This window comes from Myodes glareolus, chromosome 12 (genome assembly GCF_982192425.1).
Source record: "Myodes glareolus chromosome 12, mMyoGla1.1, whole genome shotgun sequence".
NCBI lineage: Eukaryota > Metazoa > Chordata > Mammalia > Rodentia > Cricetidae > Myodes > Myodes glareolus.
In genome coordinates, this window is record NC_142037.1 from 6,620,249 (window position 1) to 6,640,518 (window position 20,270).

General features: G+C 41.5%; 1 protein-coding gene across 4 annotated transcripts in view; it reads left to right on the forward strand.

The window, feature by feature from the left end:
• Kat6b (lysine acetyltransferase 6B) overlaps window positions 1-20,270 on the forward strand; it is a 174,095-nt gene that overhangs the window by 136,829 nt on the left and 16,996 nt on the right. For all 4 annotated transcript variants that reach the window (XM_048426388.3, XM_048426387.3, XM_087911939.1 and 1 more), the window contains exons 11-12: window positions 710-871; window positions 4,514-4,607. In XM_048426388.3, the coding sequence (XP_048282345.2) occupies window positions 710-871; window positions 4,514-4,607 (256 nt within the window). The remainder of the gene's footprint in view (window positions 1-709; window positions 872-4,513; window positions 4,608-20,270) is intronic.

Genomic DNA, 20,270 nt, shown 5'->3' on the forward strand with positions numbered 1-20,270 from the left:
TAGTTGGCTCTCTGTTTCAGCAACTCACTGCATTTGATCAAAGAAATTGGTGTCTGTGCCTAGCTCCTATCGGGAGCCGTCAGTGTCACAGCTTGAGTCTTTTATTTTGAAGAGAAGTAGACTGTAATCATGGTACTTACTATAGGTTGAAATTCATCTCACTCTCTCTGTAAGTATTCCCAACATGGGGATTTTATCTTCTCCAATTATTTTTAAAATGATAGTTGGGATAAAACCAAAATGAGGCCTCTGCTGTTAAACCACACTTTTGAAGGATCGGAGTAATGCACTTTATTTATTTTATTTTTATTTGAAAATAACAAAAGTTTAACATACATTAAAAATTTGTTTCTTTAATTCAGTTTTATTTGGCTCTACTTTAAAACTAAGAGAGCATGCCTGACAAATTATAACTCAACAAATCTCAAGTGGAGATGACTCTTGCTGGTGTTGCTGTTTCCTGAACAACCTCAGGAGGCTTCAGCTGTCCTGAATTTACCTAACAAGAAGAAATGTGGAGTTCTGATTTTTTCCAAGTAATAGCTCTATTCTGTTTAATGCTGTCTTTGTTTGATGGATTATTTTAATATTATAGTTTAGGATTTAGAAATAAAATTATATACTTTTTAAAATTATATACAGAAGAAACAAATTTATATTCTAGTGGTATTTTTATGTTAAATAATGTTGTCTGTTTTTCTTTTGCTAGGTTGATGGGAATATGAGCAAAATTTATTGCCAAAACCTTTGCTTGTTAGCCAAGCTCTTCCTGGACCACAAAACATTGTATTATGATGTCGAGCCATTCCTTTTTTATGTCCTTACAAAAAATGATGAAAAAGGCTGTCATCTGGTTGGATACTTCTCTAAGGTAAAACACGAGCCAGCATGACCTTCATTTTCTTTCTCAAATGTTTTTAGTGGAGCCCAGTTCTTCAAACAGGGCTTTTTTATGATGATAATTTGAATAAGTGGCTCATGTTTCTGAAAACCTCAGCTTTTTGTTTAGAGCTCGTTTGAAAAGACAAAAACAAACAAAACAAAAAAACAAAAAAACCCAGGGCCTAGGAAGTGTGTAAAGGACCCCAGCCCCGTGTGCTGTGCTGACTGTGTCTGGGTGACAGACGTTTAGTTGCCACCTTGTAGACTACTTAGCATCTTCAATTTCCATAAGCTTGTCCCTGTTTTTAAGTGGTGTCAACACAGCCTCAGTCTCTTTGACTCATTTCCTTCCCTCAGTGGTCAACAATACCCAGTGTGTTAGAGCATTGGTGTTTGTGGGGTGCTGAGATGGGTCAGTGGGGAGTGGCCAGGACCCACGTGGTGGGAGAGAACTGGCTTCCAGAAGTTGTTCACATGCACTGTGGCATGCGTGCATACACATACCAACAAATAAATGTAATTTAAAAATAAAACAACTCTGACCATTGATGATCAAGCTATAGATGACTAGTTTAACACCATGGCCTCTCATGGTCCATGTTGTGTGTTTAACCATTAGGAAACCTACCTGTCTTTAGCAGTCAGCCTGGAGAAGACCTTGCATACTAAGATCCTTAGGTCAGTGCTTGTCTTTTCCCTCCTTTAGAGCTCTACTTCAAATTCTTCTGTTCAGAAGCTGCTGTTGATACAAATTAAAACTCAAACAAATTAAAAGAGAACTGTTTTTGAAGGTGTTTGCCAGGTGTTCAACTTTTCCTTAGGTTTCACCTAAACAAAATGGTTACACAAACAGATGGTAATTATCCAAAGGCCCAACAGATGAATGACTTTTATTTAATGTTCATGAAATGCTCCATAGAAGGCTCTCTGCCCAGTGTAAGTGACACATGCCTCTAATCTTAACACTCAGAAGGCTACGGCAGGAGGATCGTGAGCTTGTGGTCAGCTTAGACTACAGGGTGAGACTATTTCCATTCTCTATCCCTCAATATCCCCTTACTACCACCACCCCAAAAAAAGAAGGAAAAATGAGAGGAATGTACAATATATATAAATGAACTTTGCAACCTGGTCTCTTTAAATCTGTGGAACAGTCCCAAGACTGAAGAAAAACCAATACTCGTGAGAAGCTGCTTCAGTGTTCCCTGTATGCACACTGGTTAACGCTCTGCACCTTCTACATCCAAAATGGGCCAGAGAGTTAAGTCAGAATTCTACAATAAGGAATCTACATAATGAAAAAAAAAAGACAGTGTTTTTTAGAGGCCTGTGATGATAGTTTTCTCTAAAAAGTACTTTTAATAGTATTGCTCATACTATCCTTCCTATTAGAAAGTAGTTTCTTTAAATGTGTATGAATTCAAACATGAAGTTTAATGATGCCTTTGTTGTAGTTTTCTATCTTTTAATTATCCTCATTGTGAGCCTGCTTTGGCCCCTGAGCAATGGCCTAAACTATTAGTAGGGATCCTTGCTGTCTGTCCCTGCCTCACTTCCTTCTGGGTGTCCAGACGTTTTACCAAAACAAGCTCAACTTTTTCTCTCTACTGTGGTAGCCACTCTTGGTCATTTCTTATAATTATGAAATACAAATACTTTCGACAGAAAAGTGAAACAAAAAATAATGTAAGAAGTAACCGCATTAGTACTAGACGTGCAAATTAAACTATTTTCTAATCTATAAATTGCAGTATGGAAACCTTTGGCCCTTTAGAGTATATACTCAACAGAATTTTAGAGGTTGTTATCAAGACCATTCAAGAATAGCCACAGAGTGCCCAAGATGATCATGACAGGTTTTCTGCAAATTGTTAAAGCATCTAACTTTCAGGCTAGAGCAAAGGATATCCACTTGTGGACTCCAAATTAGAGTTTAGTAGCAATCACATATATTTGTGCATGTGCATTCCTGTGTTTTTGAGCAGTGTCAAGAAAGAGTCATTAACTTGGGACTACTAATTAGGCTAGTGTGGCTCATCAGCAAGTTCCAGAGATCATCCTGTCTCTCATCCCTGGGATTATAAGTGTGAATCACTTTGCCTGACATTTTCTTTCTTTCTTTTTTGTTTTTGTTTTTGTTTTTGTTTTTGTTTTTGTTTTTTTGTTTCTCTATGTAGCACTGGAACTCGGAGATCCACCTGCCTCTGCCTCCTTTATGCTGGGATTAAAGGCTGCATCACCATGCCCAGCTTTCTTTTTCTTTCATGTGGTTCTAAGGCTCCTACCTGTGGAGGGTTCAAGCTGGCACGGCAGGCACTGTACTTACTGGGCTTCCTCCCTCCCCGCCCCCCAACATCTCTTAAGAAAGGGTGAGAGGATTGCTGTCCGATTACATTCAATAAGCTCTCCGAGGTGGGCACAGATCTGGACAGAAAAAAGAATGGCATCAAGGATATAAATCCTCTTTGCCCGGAGTGCGTCTCTTTTTAGATAGAGTGACCCATTTATCTTACTTTGCACAGTAAAATTAATTATTTGAGCCTTTGCCATTGGTGCGCACATTCAGTAATGGGCAATTTATCTTCTAGAGAAAAGGCATTCACATTGTTACTTCCTCTTCATATTTTAGAGATGCCACAGACAGCTAGGAATACACAAAAGTTGGGGGTTCATCTTCTTTCACAATGAAATCTTTAATTCTGCCCTTTAGACTTTTTTCCGCAATCGTTTCCTGTGGTCTTTGAAACCAATTCGCTAAAGAGCTGGCTGTTCTAAAGTCATCCTCTGATGTGGTTCTATTTGTGGGCAACCTCATTTATGGTTTATATTTGGCCACAGCACTCACAGCCTTAGAGCCTTTTCCAGATCTTCTCTATGTAGGTTTTGGTGGCGTCTGTGACTGTGAATAAAATATTGCTTCCTGATGCTACAGTTCATGAAAATGTCGAATGTTTTAATTCCTGGAGCTGTCTCTCTACCCAGCCTCTGCCTGGCTTTAGACCATTGGTAGTATTTTGATCTCGTTGTTGTTCAAAGACTTTGGGTTTTTGGTTGTCTTTGTTGTTGTTTGATTTTCGTGGTTTGAGATGCAAATTACTTATTTCTTTAGCTTTTTACTTTGCCTTCTTATTGACAAGAGAAAGGCATTTGTGCACATCTACTCACACGTCTGCTATTTTGGTTTCACTGGGGTCTTTGCTCAGAATCAGGAGACAGATTGCCATTGTAGAGTTGTAGATTATCATCTAGCAGGGCTGCCCGCCAGCTCCTAGCTTGCTCCCCTGGGTGGTGCTGCACGATGCTGGGTGGTGCTCCATCTCCCAAGCTGTGTGAGCAGGAAGAGCAGTCATTCCCAACTGTCGGGATTGTTTTACTCCGTTGACATTTCCTAGATTCATTATTTGTATTTTATTGTAGAATAAAGATACGGTTGAAGAGTATGTCCAGCATGGACGGTTTGTTGTCACTTGATAGTTTGATTAGCACAGAAGGATGACTCAACCCAAGGTTGATCCCAACCCAAGCAACTGTTTCACCTCGGTGGACAGTTTTACAAGGACAGTGGCAGATGCAAGGAACTGGCCACTGTAGCAGAACTCTGACATACTTGATCTGTCTCTCTTTTCTTCAGGAAAAGCTTTGCCAGCAGAAGTATAATGTCTCCTGCATAATGATCATGCCCCAGCACCAAAGGCAAGGGTTTGGACGGTTTCTCATTGATTTCAGTAAGTGAAGTACTTTATTTATTTTCATAATAACTGATGGCTACAGGTACAATAAACAGTACCACATAAAGCTTTATTTAACCTGCTGTGTTGTTTTTTTTAATCAATAGATAATGGGTCTTTTATTTATATTTACATGAATTAGAAGATCTTCCTCAAGTGAAAATTTTCATGCCAACCAGTTGTTGTGCTCTAGAAAACTCAAACTAGATTTTATCACAGTGCCATTGGCTCAGAAGCTATTATGTGAAATCAGCTGGTAGACTTGCATTCCATTCTGTGGTGCCTATGCTCATCAGCACTGAATATGTAATCGTTTGTGACTAGAGTGCAAGGGATCGTCAGCTATGAGGAGTTTCCGCCTTCTAACATCTTGTCAAGTAATCCATGTGGGGCAGAGGAGATGGAGCGGGAGTTATCTCCCCTAGAGAAGCAGCCTCCCTACCTGAAGGAAGGCATGGACTCTGCTCAGTTTTCTTTTGCTGTGACAAAAGTTATTAGTGTTTGTATCAAGAAGTTCCTCAAGAAATGCTTGTTTTCTATGTACTTGTATCTTCTGAGCATCTTTAGTTAAGTCTGGATGCTCACAATAAAGCAGCAGTTGTGGTTATTTTTTAATGGGTCTTTTTTACTTCTTAAATTATATTGGACTAGTAAATGGAAGGTTGAGGCTACATTTGGAGAGTTGATTCCAATTATCTAGAGATAGTAACAGGCGAACCGGGTATCCCATGAAGATGGTAGTCTCTACCTAGGTGTATAAGGATCTGTCACTTAGAGCCCTGTGCATGTTGAATTTGACCATATCTACGGAAAATACAAGACCGTTAATGTAAATTTGCTGTGAGGGTCCATAAGGAAGTATGTTGACTCTAAATCTGTATCATTAGATACCGAAATGTTGAAGTCTGCAGATAAAATAATGTAACAGTTTTGTACTGATTTGTGTAATTTACTTACATAGAAAGATAAAGTTTTTTAAGAAGAAATATTTTGGGTTGGTTTTTATACTTTCAGTTATTTGCAATCATTAATTTACTTTCCTAGTCTTCCTGTTTTTCTGGCCTAGTTATCCAGTAGACTAATTTTTCCAAGGAGCGCTGTCTTGCTAGCTGACTATTTTTATTCTACAGAGTTCTAGCTATAATCTCCTTTTTTTAAAATCAAGCTTTGATGCTTTCATGCATGAATATATTGCACTCTGATTGCTCCTTCTTCCACTGTCTCTCCATCTCCTTGTTCATCACCTTGCCTGCTACTTCTGCAGTCATGTCTTTTTTTTTTAATTTTTTGGCCCTCTGGATTGGACCATGCCATCTGTGTGGCTTTGGTGCCTGATGATATGATATACCAGTGGGTATGCATCTGAAGACAGTGGTTCCCTGCTAGAATTATTTCTAAAGGCAAACTATCTGTTTTGTGCTGCAGTGTTTTATGGTCATCATTCCCAAGCGCTTATCTATAACCATGCTCTCTGGTGTGCATCTCAGCTGTGCAGGACTAAAACTGTGGCAATGTTCATGCGCCTCTAGAAGAAAGGGACTCTCCAGTAAACAGTTCCAAGCTACCTTACGCTGGTCCTCTTTTCCTCGGGTACTTTGAGCATGCCACCATTTCTCCATCCTTTGTCCCTTTCCTGACCGTGACCACTTCCTCTTTCTTAGTCTGCCAATTCAAAATCATGTTCATTTGGTAAGAACTAAAAATCCTCTTCTTTTTGTTGCCCTCTTCTTGGGTTCTGTCCCTCTTCTCGGCCGCATTCTGTAAAGGCGCACGTAGACTCTGTCTGCCCTCTTGTGCTAGTCATCCAGGCCGTGAACTCCTGGGAAGCCGCCTTTGTGTCAAGCAGCATAAATTTCCTTAACAGGCTGTATTAGGTGTAGCTTTATTGATATGAATTGAAACCCCAGAGTGATATGAAGATCTCTAAAGTGATACCTCGTTTCTTACCTAAAAAATTTTCACAGTTGTGGAGAGATGGCTTGGCAGTTAAGAACACTGACTGTTTTTGTCGAAGACCCAAGTTCAGTTCCCAGGATCCACATGGTGCCTCACAACTGTGACCAGTTCCATCGGGATCTGGTGCCCTCTTATGGCTTCGTATGGCACTTCCTGGTACACAGATACACATGCATGCAAAACACTCATACACATAAAAATAATAAATAAAAAATATTTAAAAGGTAGTGCTTGACAGAGGAAGACACTCAGTGCCAGGCCCTGGCCCATGTGCATACGCACCAAGAACTGGTTATGCTGGTTTCTGTTGCTTACCCATGTGAAAGTTGTATGAAGATTGACGCCCTCCGCTTGTCCTTGTCCTCCTATCCAGTGCCTGATCCTTTTCTTCCCTGTGCATTACCAGCTGTGCTCATTTCTAGTTGTGCAAACAAGTGTGTAGGTATATATTTCCTCGTTTCTTGTTTGTTTGTTGTTTGCATAAAACATATCACACTAAAGCCTTTTCTTGGTGTGTTTTGGTTTTGGTTTTTCAAGAGAGGGTTTCTCTGTGTAGCCCTGGCTGTCCTAGAACTCACTCTGGAGATCAGGCTGGCCTCAAACTCACAAAGACTCACCTGTCTCTGCCTCCTGAGTACTGGAATTAAAGGCGTGCACCACCATTGTCTGGCTCATTATAACCTTTTAAATTTTGTTCTTTTTCATTTATTAGTCTTTAATCGCTTGATATAAAAATTCTCTTGAATGCATATCGTGCATGTATATGTGGTTTACTTACCTACATCTATGTGTGTATGGATTATTTCTAGCATTTTGCTGTGTTCCACACATGTGTGTGTGCATATAGGTGTATAAATATCATGTACCTAGCACACATGGAGGCCTGAGACATTAAGATTTATTTTGTTTTGATTCCACTTATGTGTTGTGCTTGCAAATATGGGTTCTCTTAGAAGTCAGAGACTTAAGATGCCCTGGATCTAGAGTTACAAGAGGTTGTTAGCCACCGTACATGGGTGCTGGAAACTGAACTTGGGTCCCCTGGAAGTAAAGCTGTTCTTAAAACCCTGAACCATGCTTGGCTCACAGCCTTCATTGTTTGCCTGTCTCAAGCCTTAATGATTGGGGTAACTGCTGTACACTCCACTGAAGACCAGAATACCAATGACTAAAGAGAAAAGATGAATCTGATGTTCATGTTGACTTGTCAGCCAGCAATGGCTATATATGCAGCATGTTTGTGTTATGTGTTCAGAGCTCACAAGAAATTCAGTTGCTAACAAGCCAGGCTAAACGTTGAACTCCATACTTTGGGGACTGACATACTCCAGAGCATGACTGCATGAGGAAGCATGTTAGATTGTTGGGTCACTATAGACAGATTAAAAACCATGGAGTCCAGCACTCAGCAAGGGGTCTTCATTAGAGAAAAGGCTAGTAGAGGTCACTGGGCATGCCGGGCTACTAGCTTAACAATAGCTGTGTGTGAGGACAGCCAGGGGTGGTGTGTAGGGAACAGAACCTTTGGAGCTACTGCATCCAAGAGACTGGTAAAGAATTAGAAAGTATCCAGAAACAGAACTGGGAGAGGATGCATGTCAGCACCAACAGTGACCCTAAGAGCTGGCATTTCTAAACTGCTTACTGTATTTGCTTCAGTTACACATGTGAACACAGTCCTCACAGAAAACTATGAGGAAAGTGACTTTGGAAGTATAGAGACATCAAGATGCCCATCAAGATCTTTAGTTCCCTAAAGAAAGAGGTGCAGTTGGAAGACAGTGGCTTAAATAGAATTAAAAGCAATGAGTTCAGGGCTGGCAAGGGCCTTAGTGGGTTAAGTGTTTGCTGCACAAACCTGACAACCTGAGTTTGATCCCCGATCCATTGTGGAAGGAAAGATCTGAATCCAAAGCGGTGCCTCCTACAAACACACACACACACACACACACACGCACGCACGCACGCACACACACAACGCGCGTGTGCGGAGAAGAGAGAGCACAAAGTAAAATTCTAAAATGAAATGGCTTTCCTCAAGAATGATGGCTAACATTTATAATTCCAAACTAAGGCAGGAAGATTGTCATGGGTTCTAGGCCAGCTTGAACTATGAAATGAGACCCTGTCTCAAAAAAACAGAACAGAGAGCAGGAAGAACTGGTTCAGAAAGCTTGGCTTTCCGGAGTTGAAGCAATATGAGCGTGTGTGTGCACATACATGTACATATGTGCTAGGCAATGCTGATGGGAAAGACTGAGGTAAAAACAAAAAATAATAGCCAAATGCAGTTTTTATTACAAAGTCATAAAAGACATTCAGTGAAATTAATTATACTTTCCTAGCTAAAACACTGAAAACCTGCTAACCTAACTTGTAGATTCTAGGGTCAACAAAATAACTAGCTCAGTAGCTAAAAGTGCTTGCTGTGTGACCCTGATGACTTGAGTTTGGTCCCAGGGGTCCAAAGAGTAAGAGGGAACTGACTCCTGGGAGTTACCTTCTGACCTCCGTATATACTGTGGCACCATTGTGGGCTCACATATACATCCACACAGTGATAAGGGTGATGAAATTATTGAACGGGGGAGGAGGGGGGTCTTTCAAGACAAGGTTTTACCGTGTAGCTTTGGAGCCTGTTCTGGAACTTGTTCTATAGACCAGGTTGGCCTCTAACTCTCACAGAGATCTGCCTGCTTCTTCTAAGTGTTTCTCAGGATTAAAGGCATGTGCACTATCATCCAGCAATGATGAAAAGTTTTAATTAAATTTTGTGTGTGTGAGGCCTGGTGACACATGTCTTTAATCCCAGTACTCAGAAGGCAGAGGCAGGAAAGTTGTTGAGAGTTTGAGGCCAGCCTGGTTTATATATCAAGTTCCAGGAAAGCTGGGCTACATAGTGAAACCCTGTCTCAAACAAACAAATGAAGACGAATAGGCTGCTGTTGTTCTTAAAAGAGCTTCCACACAATTTAAGTTAAATTTAAGTAATTTTAAGTAAAATTTAAAGATGCTTTTAATCAGAAATTTTTCAAATAAGGTTTAATGTTGGTTTAATCTCTTATAAGAAGTAGGGTTTGAGTTCCATTGGCAGCTTCATCTGTCTGTTGTAACAGGGAGGTGAGGAGCCCTTAGCCTGTCTCATAGAAGAAGTGAGTGCAGCCTTGTTGTACACTTTCTCTTGGGAACTGTTCCTAGCCATGCCAGGCCATGCCAAGACATAACACTTCTCCAGCAAGGCCTTTCGGGCATCTTGCATATGTGGGCAACTGGTAGCTACACCTTTTCGTAGGTGACCCAGGAATGGGTCCAGGTGGCTAGAAATAGTTGAGTTGACCAGAATTCTAATGCCTGTCATCTTGCCCTAGCAGTCTTATCTCTTTACCCGGAGAGCCAGGTAAATTTGGGCACCTGCATGATAGGTCAGGGTCTTAAAACTCCTGCTAGGGACATATTCTCTCTTGGGTAGACTTCCAAGAAGATATGTCACCCCTTCCATCTGAGCCTGGTAGGCCGCATATTACAGAGTGTGTTTGGAAGGGAGAATGAGCGGCTCCGTGGATGTTGTCATATGCTGTGAATGGTGGTGCCGTGGAGTTCACATGGGCTCCTTAACACTGCTTTATTTTAAAAGTTACCTTTTTAAAGAGGCAATGGCCATCTTATAAAACAAAAACCAGCTTTTAGCTGAGTGGGTTGAAAGTGTTTTGAAAGTTCCATAGTTATTGTATGTTATGTATAACATAGTTATTATATGTTATGTATAACATGTTGGGTTTTGTCATCGTCTTTCACCAAAAAAACTAAGAAAAGAAAAAAAGAAGAAAAAAGCTTTCCAGAATAGCCTGGCACTTAGCATTTATTTACCACAAGAGGAATTTGATCAGCTCACTTTCTTGTGGCACATGTGATTCTTAATAAGCAGAAAATGAGCCTACTATACCAGTGTGTGGCGTATCTCTTGGCAGGGATGCTGTCTGCCTGCCCTCTGGGGTCTGGAGCTGCTGTTGAGATGCAGGCTCTCTTCAGAGAGGAGGGGGTGAAGAAAGTCACATTTACACTCAGTCAGCTGAAGAGGCACTTCTCTTTCCCTTTCTTTTCTCTTATCAGATAGTTTCTTTTTTGTCGCATTTATTTTGGAAGGAAAATTCCAGTGTTAGTCCTTAGAAACGGTCAAGCGAGCTCTCGCTACATGTTTTCCCTGCAGCTGTCCTCCCTGGCCAGTGCAGTCAAGGCACTCACTAAGGAAAAATAAGATGTCCTTGTGAAGTGGTGCTCTGGTCCTTCCAGCTCTAAGATAGGGGGGACATCTCCCTCAACACTTGAAAGATCCTAGGCCCTCAGCTGTCATTGGGCTTTTGTCGGTCCCTGAAAGACTTGTTTTGATCTGTGTAATCAAGTGTAATGATGACATTTTAATAGATGCCAGTCTGTAATATAATAAGGAAAATGACTGTTTTTCCTTATTTTCTCATTGTAACATGTTTCACTAAAAGCCTTTGCCACTACTGTTTTAGTACATGGAGCTGGTATGTGATGTGTTCTAATATGATAAAGATAACATCAAGACTGAAAATTGCGTTTGTGATTTATCCAGCAGTTGACTATTACTGAAATGCATTGAAATGCATTGCATGAAGCAGTGCAGCCAGTGGTTTATTTGTGTATCTTTTTTCAAAGAAACCTAGTTTGTCATAAATTAGAGCAAGTAAATAGTTTGTGTACAATAGTTTGTATTCATTGCCGCAGTGAAAACACTGTAAATATGAAGCATACAGTCTGCAGTCTCATTTTTTCTGAAAGCTGCTTTGGCTTTACAGAGCTCAGAATTTTTCAGGTTTTGGCAGGTGGGCTTCGTTGTCAAATCTTTGTTCAGATCACTAAGCAGTAGGCATTCGAAGTGAGTCATGTTGAAACCCACGACTGAACAAATTTTCTTCAGATAACCAGTGAGCAACGGCCCAGTCAGCCGCAGTGAGTGGAGCCTTGGCAGTGGCATCCTGAGGACAGGGTTTGTTTGGTGTTGAATGCCCAGCCATAAGCATGGTACTCATCACACAGTGGGCATGCAGTAAAGATCTGTTGAGGAAATAAAAGAATGCATGACTCTCTTCTACTCTTTGAGTAGCTGGGAACACCTCCCAGGTACACTCAGCTAGCTTCTGACAAAATTCTTGATGCGAATTCCCCTCCCCATCTTTGTCTTGTCACATGTATGTCTTTGTCCCTCCTTCTACAGACATGCTTTACCTGGATTTTGCCAGGGATGGCCTAGGTGATGCTGAAGGGAGGGTAAATGATACAATCCTTACCGTTGGCATGGGGATGTCAGACACAGAGGGTTCATTTCTTGCCTCGGAAGTGCTAGGAGTGAGGGATATGCACGAGGCTTTGCGCTGAGAAATCCTTCCAGCCCTCCTTCACCGGCCCAGTTACAGTGTTTGTAAGGTAATTTTCCACTGTTAGAACCAGATCACACAAGGCTTTGCTTGCTTGCTTGCTTCCCTTCACTCCCCCTCCCCCACCAGACAGAGTTTTTTCTGTATAGCTCCAGCTGCCCTGGAACTTGCTCTGTAAACCAGAGTGGCCTTGAACTCGGAAATCCAGGATAAAAGGCATGCAACACCACCAGCAAGACTTTGTTCTTTTTGTTGTTTGTTTCTTTAAATTGTTTTTATTTTAAAGAAATAAAATATATATTTTTCTCTGCTCCCCTCCCTTCCTCTGCCCTCCCATTCAACCTTGTTCTTGTTGGTTGAAATTAGTGCTCTGCCTGGTTTTGGCTCCAAGGTAACTGTTACCCTTTAAATGTATTTTCCAGATTATAAGAGAAAATCAGTTTGATTTTAAAAAAAAATTAAATAAAAGCCAAAACATTGTACTATAAAAGGTTGCTTACCCCTTCAGGACAGTTCTGAATAGCACAAATAACTTCAGATGGCCAGAAAGTTATTTTCTCGCTTGCCCCTTTGTTTGGGGAGAAAAAAAATCTTTTATTTTCTTAGAATTGTGGTGTTAGAGAAATATAGTTAGGGATCTGATTGTCCTACTAGATTTGTGTTTAACATTGTTTTATGCTTATATCATACTACACTGTCATGTTTAGCAATATAGAATCATATATTTATAATTGTTTATGTTGAATCTTGCTTTGAATTAGCATTAAAGAACCTTTCTCCAACAAAGTATTTTGTTGGTTTTTAAAGTGCTTAAAAGTAATTGAGTGGGTTCTAAAAATTGCATTACTTATGACCATTTGTCCACACTGAAACAAGTTTGCACCACAGTTACGCTGTCAAAGGAAGCGAAATTGTGAGGAAATATAATGCAGTGGATCTAGGGACTAGGTAGAATTCTTTTTTGGAAAAAGCGTTGTGGATTATGGAGATGACCTGATGTACAAACTTGAGGACCTGAGCTTAGATTTCTAGCATCTCCATGAAAGTTCAATGCAGTGGTACACACCTGTAACGTCAGTGCTGGGGGAAGTGAGGAGCAAGGAGAGGGGGGTCGATGCCTGGAGCTCACTGCCAGGCAGCCTAGCCAAATAGGTGACCTCCACATTTACCGAGTTCCTGTCCCAAAAATAAAATAAAAAATGAGGTGGAAAAAAGATCAAGGAAGACACCCAGAGCTCAAGAATATGTCCTGTCATTCTGGGAAGTGAGGAAGTTAAAATTAGTAGAATCATATCAGACCAACTCAGGAATTGCCTTGAGAAGCCTCACTATCATTACGCCTGTTAATAAAGATAATCCTCATGATCTATAAGCCTGTTAATAAAGATAATTTTAATTGACTGACATATGTCAAATTCAGAAGTTATAATGATACTGAAATACTAATCTGAACAATGAGAAGAGCCAGGTCATTGTCCTGAAACTGAGAAATGAATGTCTTTCTTAGGTGAGCTGTACCGCTAGGTGACCAAGTGATACACCAGGAAAGGATCTGTCAACTTGTGTAATCTCCTCCCATGAGTTAATGGGTCCACACACTGAATAACAGTAGCTGCAAACTGCAAAAAGAGGGATGAACAAAAATAATCAAGCTTCTCCTGCTGTTTGGAGGAATTGACGTTGACAAACACACTGAGCAGTAACAAGCGTGCCATTAGGGGAGCCCCCAGATCAAGAACAGATGAGGAAATTGATGGAGTAGAAGGAGAAATCCACGCATTAAAAGAACATTAAGTCTTTTTTTAATAGACACAACTTTATTAGCACCTGGATATTTTGGTGGTAAAAGTATAATAATAATAACAGGAACTGTTACCTCGGTGGTTAGTACCACTGGCTCCTTTTCCAGATGATACAGGTTCAATTCTCAGCTCCCACATGGTGGCGCACAATGATTTATAACTCCAGTTCCAGAGGATCCAGGGCCCTCTTCTAGCCTCTGTGGGCACCAGGCATGCACGTGGTGCATAGACTTCCATGCAAGCAAACTGTTCATAAAATAAATAAATCTAAAATAGGAATAATAAAAACCCATCAGGGATTGCCAGAAAAGGCTCTGATAATGGTTACCTAATGTGTGTGTGTGTGTGTGTGTGTGTGTGTGTGTGTGTGTGTGTGTGTGTGTGTGTGTGTGAGGGGGGGGGCGGGGGGGGCGGGAGCGAGATTGCCTGGGACAAACAAGATTCCCTGGTGGTGATCAGCAAATTCTAGGTCAGGGTCGTAGGTGACAGTTTTAAGGGCAGTTGCCATATAGTAATTCACGAGACTGTGCATTGTATATACTTCTCTGTATTTGCGGGGGGCATGTTTTGTTTTAAGCCAGTGTTTTAATGTGGAAGGTCACACACACTATAGCATCTGTTTTATGGATGTAACTCTTAAAACTGAACAGCCTTTTATATTTATTGGTGATGTTACATCAGGGGTGTTAAAAAGAGAGATAGTTTTTCACTTTTACTGCTTTACATAAGAAATGTTAAGTACATAAGTGTTTGGTGCTTGGCGCCAGCTGCTTGTCAGCCCTTGCCCAGCCGTTTGTATGTGAAGGAGCTGCAGCAGAGATCACTAGACTCCTAGAGAATGGCCTTCTGTGACTTCTGTCTCCACCCTTGGTTATAACTGAATAGGGCAGAGTGGCGATGTGGGAGACTCAGATACGAAATATTTATATGGGGGCTGGAGAGATGGCTCGGCTGCTATCAGTACTGGCTCCTCTCCCACAGGACTAGGGAACCCACATGCAGCTCACTACTATCAGTGACTCTAGTTCCAGGGGATCTATTTCCCTCTTTTTTTACCTCCTTAGACACCAGGGACTCACAAGGTACACAGACATTCCACATGAGAAATAATAAAAATAATTTTAAGGACTGGGTGGTGGCGCACGCCTTTAATCCCAGCACTCGGGAGGCAGAGGCAGGCAGATCTGTATGAGTTTGAGGCCTGCCTGGTCTACAAGAGCTAGTTCCAGGACGGGCTTCAAAGCTACAGAGAAGCCCTGTCTTGAAAAACCAGAAATAAACAAACAAGCAAATAAATATATAGATAGATAAATAACTTGAAAAGTTTAAATAAAGAAATGTTTGTGCAGTGGGTTGAACTAGAGAGAATCTCCATAACTGAGGCCAGGGAGATGAAGGGATATTACAACCTTAGCATTCATACTCTATTTTTATGTTTTTAGGATCCAGAGTTAATACATATACTCCTGGCAGACACTGCAAGAGTAAGGAGTGCCCTTTCCTCTTTCTAGGATTCTGGGTCCAGTGCACTGGTGAAATTTGGGCAGATATTTGGGCATTTAGAAAATGGTGTTTACAGAAGAGAAAAGGGGGGAGGGGTTCGGTTGCCAAAATGAAGCTGAGCTGGATTGAGAGGACACCCAGAGTTGGCCTGTGAGTTGTGCGTGAGTGTGCGCACACCCACACAAGATAGATAGACTATGTCTTTCTTTTCTTCCGCCTAAAGTTCTACCCTGTGCTTTGCCCCAATGGTTTTTTCGCCATGAATTCAAGGAAGTTAATACGATTTGTCAGAGGACTCTGCCAGCCTGCCTTCCTCCCTGTAGCTTTTCAGTTTTCTCCAGTTAAAAGCTTACAGACCATAGCAAGGGTTTTTAGTGAAGACATGGCGTTTGTGAGTTTGTGTCAAACATCATTTAGAATGCTAACAGTTTAGATAACTCTTCCCTGAAGAGAAGTCACCAGGTTTCAGTGCTACTGGGAACTTCTCAGAGGATTTTCTTTGAAATACCTTCCTCCAGCTTTTCATAAATTAACTTTCTTTGACCTCATCAGACATAATTAAATAGCTGTTAATGGGTTAAAACCAAGGAAAAGGAGATTGTGTATCTCAGTCTCCATTCCTCTGCAAATCGCACAGGAAACTTGTTTCTGATCTGCAGCAGGGTGATTACAAGAGACAGTTACATGATTTCCAGATCAGTGTACTCATCCATAATCACACACTGCCACCTTGGCATATATACCCTCCTGAGTGTGTGTTCTGTCCTTGACTTGTAAATGAGGATTGCCGTGGCATTGAATTGAGTTCTCAGTAATGAAACTTTAGCTATTACCATGTGTTTGAGTTCCTGTTAATTAAACTCCCTGAGTTTTTGTCTGTAGCTAAATATGGAGAGCTGAGTCTTGGGTAACCTAATCAGAACAGTACCTACCCTGCACACAGACACTTAGCCACCGAAACCTTCACTGTACATTCCAGTACTTTGAAAGTTGGAGATTTGGTGATTAACACAATATAAAGACTTGTGGGGATAACTGTGATATTGTGGTTACTGTTGTGCTCCTGTTAAGTTGTTATTGGTGCTGGTGTTACTCAACTCTAGCTGCTTTCAGTGTTAGTGTCAATCTGAACAGTAGACAGAATTGTGTCTCATTCAAGAGACTCAGAAATGTACTGTCTGCAGGCTCAAAGATGAGTTGTTGATGTCTTTTAATACTGCCAGTAATAGGCTGAACACAGAGGCACACACCTATAATGCCAGTGAACTGGAACCTGACGCCATTCCATAGCAAGATCCTGTCTTTAAAAATAAATCCTTAGCTATGTGGTGACCCTCGCCTTTAACCCTGGCACTTGGGAGATGGAGGCAGGTAGATATCTGTGAGTTGGAGGCCAGTCTGGTCTACAAAGCAAGTTCAGGCTAGCTAGGACTACATAGTGATACCTTGTCCCCAAAGAAATAATAATAAAAATAAATCCTTGTCATTGCTTCAGCAATACATATAACTAAAAGCATTGCTTGTGTGGTATTGCATATATTCATTTTTCTCCCATTGATCTTACAAAGCCAGACTAAACTTTTAAGTCCCTTCATGATCAAAGCCCGTGGCAAGTCAACCAATCACTTAACTGCATGTCTCACCCCACCCTGGTTCCCACACCCAGCATACACCTTGACACAGCTGTGGTATTGCCAACTTCTTTGTGCCTCAAATTATGTTCAAAGCCTTTAGGACGTAAGGGAAGGAGGGGTGGAAGAAAGCGTTTGTCTAGCTAACTTGGGGACACTAAAGATGTTTCTGAGCCTTCCATTACACAGTTTATCATAAAGTCAGCTTAGAGAAGGGGCTGGAATTTAATTTTAGAAAGTTGTCTCAAAGGCTGACAACTTCTTCTTGAGATGTACTTTGTTTGAAAACAAAGGGAAAATGGAAAGAGACTTGTTCTCCCCACTTTTCCGAAGCCATATTGTTTACAGTCTGTGTTTGCCATGTGAAAGCTCAGTTTTCAGATCTGGGTGCTGGTGTGTGCACACACACAGAGTGTAATTGGAGGGTCATGAAAGAGAGGAATGGGGATGGAGAAAAGGAAATCAAGTTACACTTCTAACTTCCCTGCCCTGTCTTCTAGAGCCCATGTTTCATATTCATAGTGTTGGGTGCTGAACCTAGATTGGTAAAGCAATCCCCACTGAACTACATCCCCACCCCAATACCTCCCTTTTAACTGTTGATATTAATAAGTTGTCGAGGCTGGCTTTGAACTTTCAATCCTCCTTCTATAACTTCCTGAATAGCTGGGGTGCACAGGCTGTGCCACCAGGCTGACCCCTAAGCTTGATTCCGTGGCAGCATCCACAGCAGTGTAAACAAACCCCACCCACACCCAGTTTTGTTGGGCTATCTGAGATGCCTAGGTATTGGACTCACCTAGCTCAGCTGCCCCTCTAGAGCCTGTAATAGTGACCCAAAGGAGGTCCAGCTTTGCTTCTGGTGGTGGTGCATACAGGTCAGTGGTGCATTCAGTTGTGGTATCTTGGCACTAAAATGGTTTCATGGGTATTACACTATAGATGCACACAGCCCTTTGCTGAAAATGTGTGATTTACACACACATGTCAGTTCAGTGGAGAATTTGAAATCATGTAGCTTTTCAATAAGAAAGTCCTGTCAGGATTTTGTACTCAATGAAAATCTTGCTCAGGTTTCAGTTTGGGTAACAATCCCAGGAGGATGAAGAACAGTGATTTGGGGCACTGTTTTGCTAACACATTATTTTTTAGAATATTTTTTTCAAAGTCTAGTGTGATTAAAAATTTTTTTCTAAGAGAAGAAATAAGTTTAAAATGCCAGATTACTTCTTCTTAACTTTTATATTTATAAACTTTGGCCTTTCCTAAAATATTCTAGAATTTAAAATAATGTTATTGCATTTAGTGTGAGATGTGTGTGTATGTGTGTGTGAGTGTGCACGCACGCACATTTGTGGAGGTCAGAGGGCAACTCGTAGAAGTCAATTCTCTCCTACCATGTGGGGTCCAGGGATTCAACTCAACTTGTCAGCAAAAACTTTTACCTGCTAAGCATCTACTACTAGAATTTAAAAGCAACGTGTTTCCCATTTCTGTCATATCAAAAGCAGTGGCCCTAGCACTCTACCATCTCCAAAGAGAATTGCCTCTGAGGGACAATTGACTGATACTTAGGGAAGGCAGTTGGCTTTATGAACAATTTGGTTACTTACAAAATTTGTTTGTGTAAACATTTTATATTTATTTTCAGTTTTAAAAGTCCTAAAATGATTTTAGTTTGGTTATATGTGACATTGGTAGAGTAGTCATCTCCCATTCTATCCCATTTTATCCTGTATCCCAGGGCCTTATTTCCCTAACGAGGAAATTACGAATTGAATTAATTTTGTGGTTGATCATCATCTCAGGAAAATAGAAATTCCCTGAGACACTGAAGCAGGATCTAACTGATACTGTCCTAGTTAGCATCTTGCTGTCAGTTCAACACAGCCAGAGTCATCTAAGGAAGTCTCAATTGAAAGATTGCCCAGATTAGCTTGGCCTGTGGCTGTGTCATTGAGGGATTGTCTTGATTACTGACTGATGTGTTGGCAGCACCACCCCTACACAGGATTTATAAGGAAGCTAGATGTGGTGGCATGTACTTTTGATCCCAACACTTGGGAGGCAAAGGCAGGAGGATCTCTGAGAGTTCAAAGCCATCCTAGTATATATACATAGTGACCTCTAGGATAGCCAAGACTACATGGAGAGACCCTGTCTCAAAAAACGTAGGAAAGAAAAAAGAAAAAGACGTAGAAAGCAGCATTTCACAAATAGTTTCAGCTTCAGTTCCTGCCCTGACTTGCCTCAAATAAACCTTTTCCTAGAATGCAGGCCGAGTAAACCCTTTCTTCCCTAAGCTGCTTTTGGTAGAGTGTTTTGTCACAACCACAGCAAAGGAAACTGGGACGCAATCCGTCCTCGGCTGAGTTTAGCTGAACGAGACCTGCGAGATGCATCCCATGCTCCCGCTTGCTGACTGACCTTTACCTTCTACCCAAGTCTCTCACTCAGTAGTACTGCCACCACCTTTGACATGGGATAGATGCTCTACCCTTTAGAATTATGGCTAAGGGCAGTCAGTCCTCAAGATTTTTACTTAATAATGCACATCTGAAGTCAAGCTATCCTGAGATAAACCAGAGCTGAGATTGACATGAAGGGTTTTTATATGCTTGGAAGTGACTATCCTGTGCAGCTATGGATGAGACCCGTAGCTAGACCAAAGGTCAGGGAAGGAAGCTGGGAGACATCCCATGACATTGGGCAGTCAGTTATTAAGGGCACCGTTGGCTGTTTGTCATGGGGATTTGTCCATGACCCTTAGGCTGCTTCATGCAGCGGATGCTGCCTGGCCTTCAAGCCCAGCTGCACCCTCCGCAAAGGAACTACAGCGGGGAGAGAGTCCCTTTCCCTGCCATCTGCCCTGTGAGTGGCTCACACAGAGTGACAATGCCTTAAAGAGCGTGCACAGCCATCAGGGAGCCGTGGAAACTTTTTTGACAAATGCCAGCATGGTCTGTAGACTTGAACACATGTACTACATGGCACCAGGTGTCACATCTCCAGTATAAGCTCCCGCTGGGAGGACCTTGAAGACCATTCCCCTCTGGGATAGTTGTTAGGCAGTAGGGAATAATCAGCAAGGAAAATTAGTGGCCTTGTTCCATATAACTGAGGAAGAGCTCAGCACTGGAGTGGACTTCTAGGAAGTTGGTGTGTCTTTGAGAAAAGATGTCTAAGAGCATGAGACACCCTGAGATGTGACTCGGGGGAGCCAGCAGACCTTTCCCAAAGACATGCTGTCTCTACTCCCTCGCTTTCCCTGGCTCAGGCCATTTTCCCAAGACACACTTGAGTCTTCTAGAATATGTGAGTCTTTGTTATATTTGTCTGGGGACAGCTTGTGGTTCTGCTAAAGCCCGA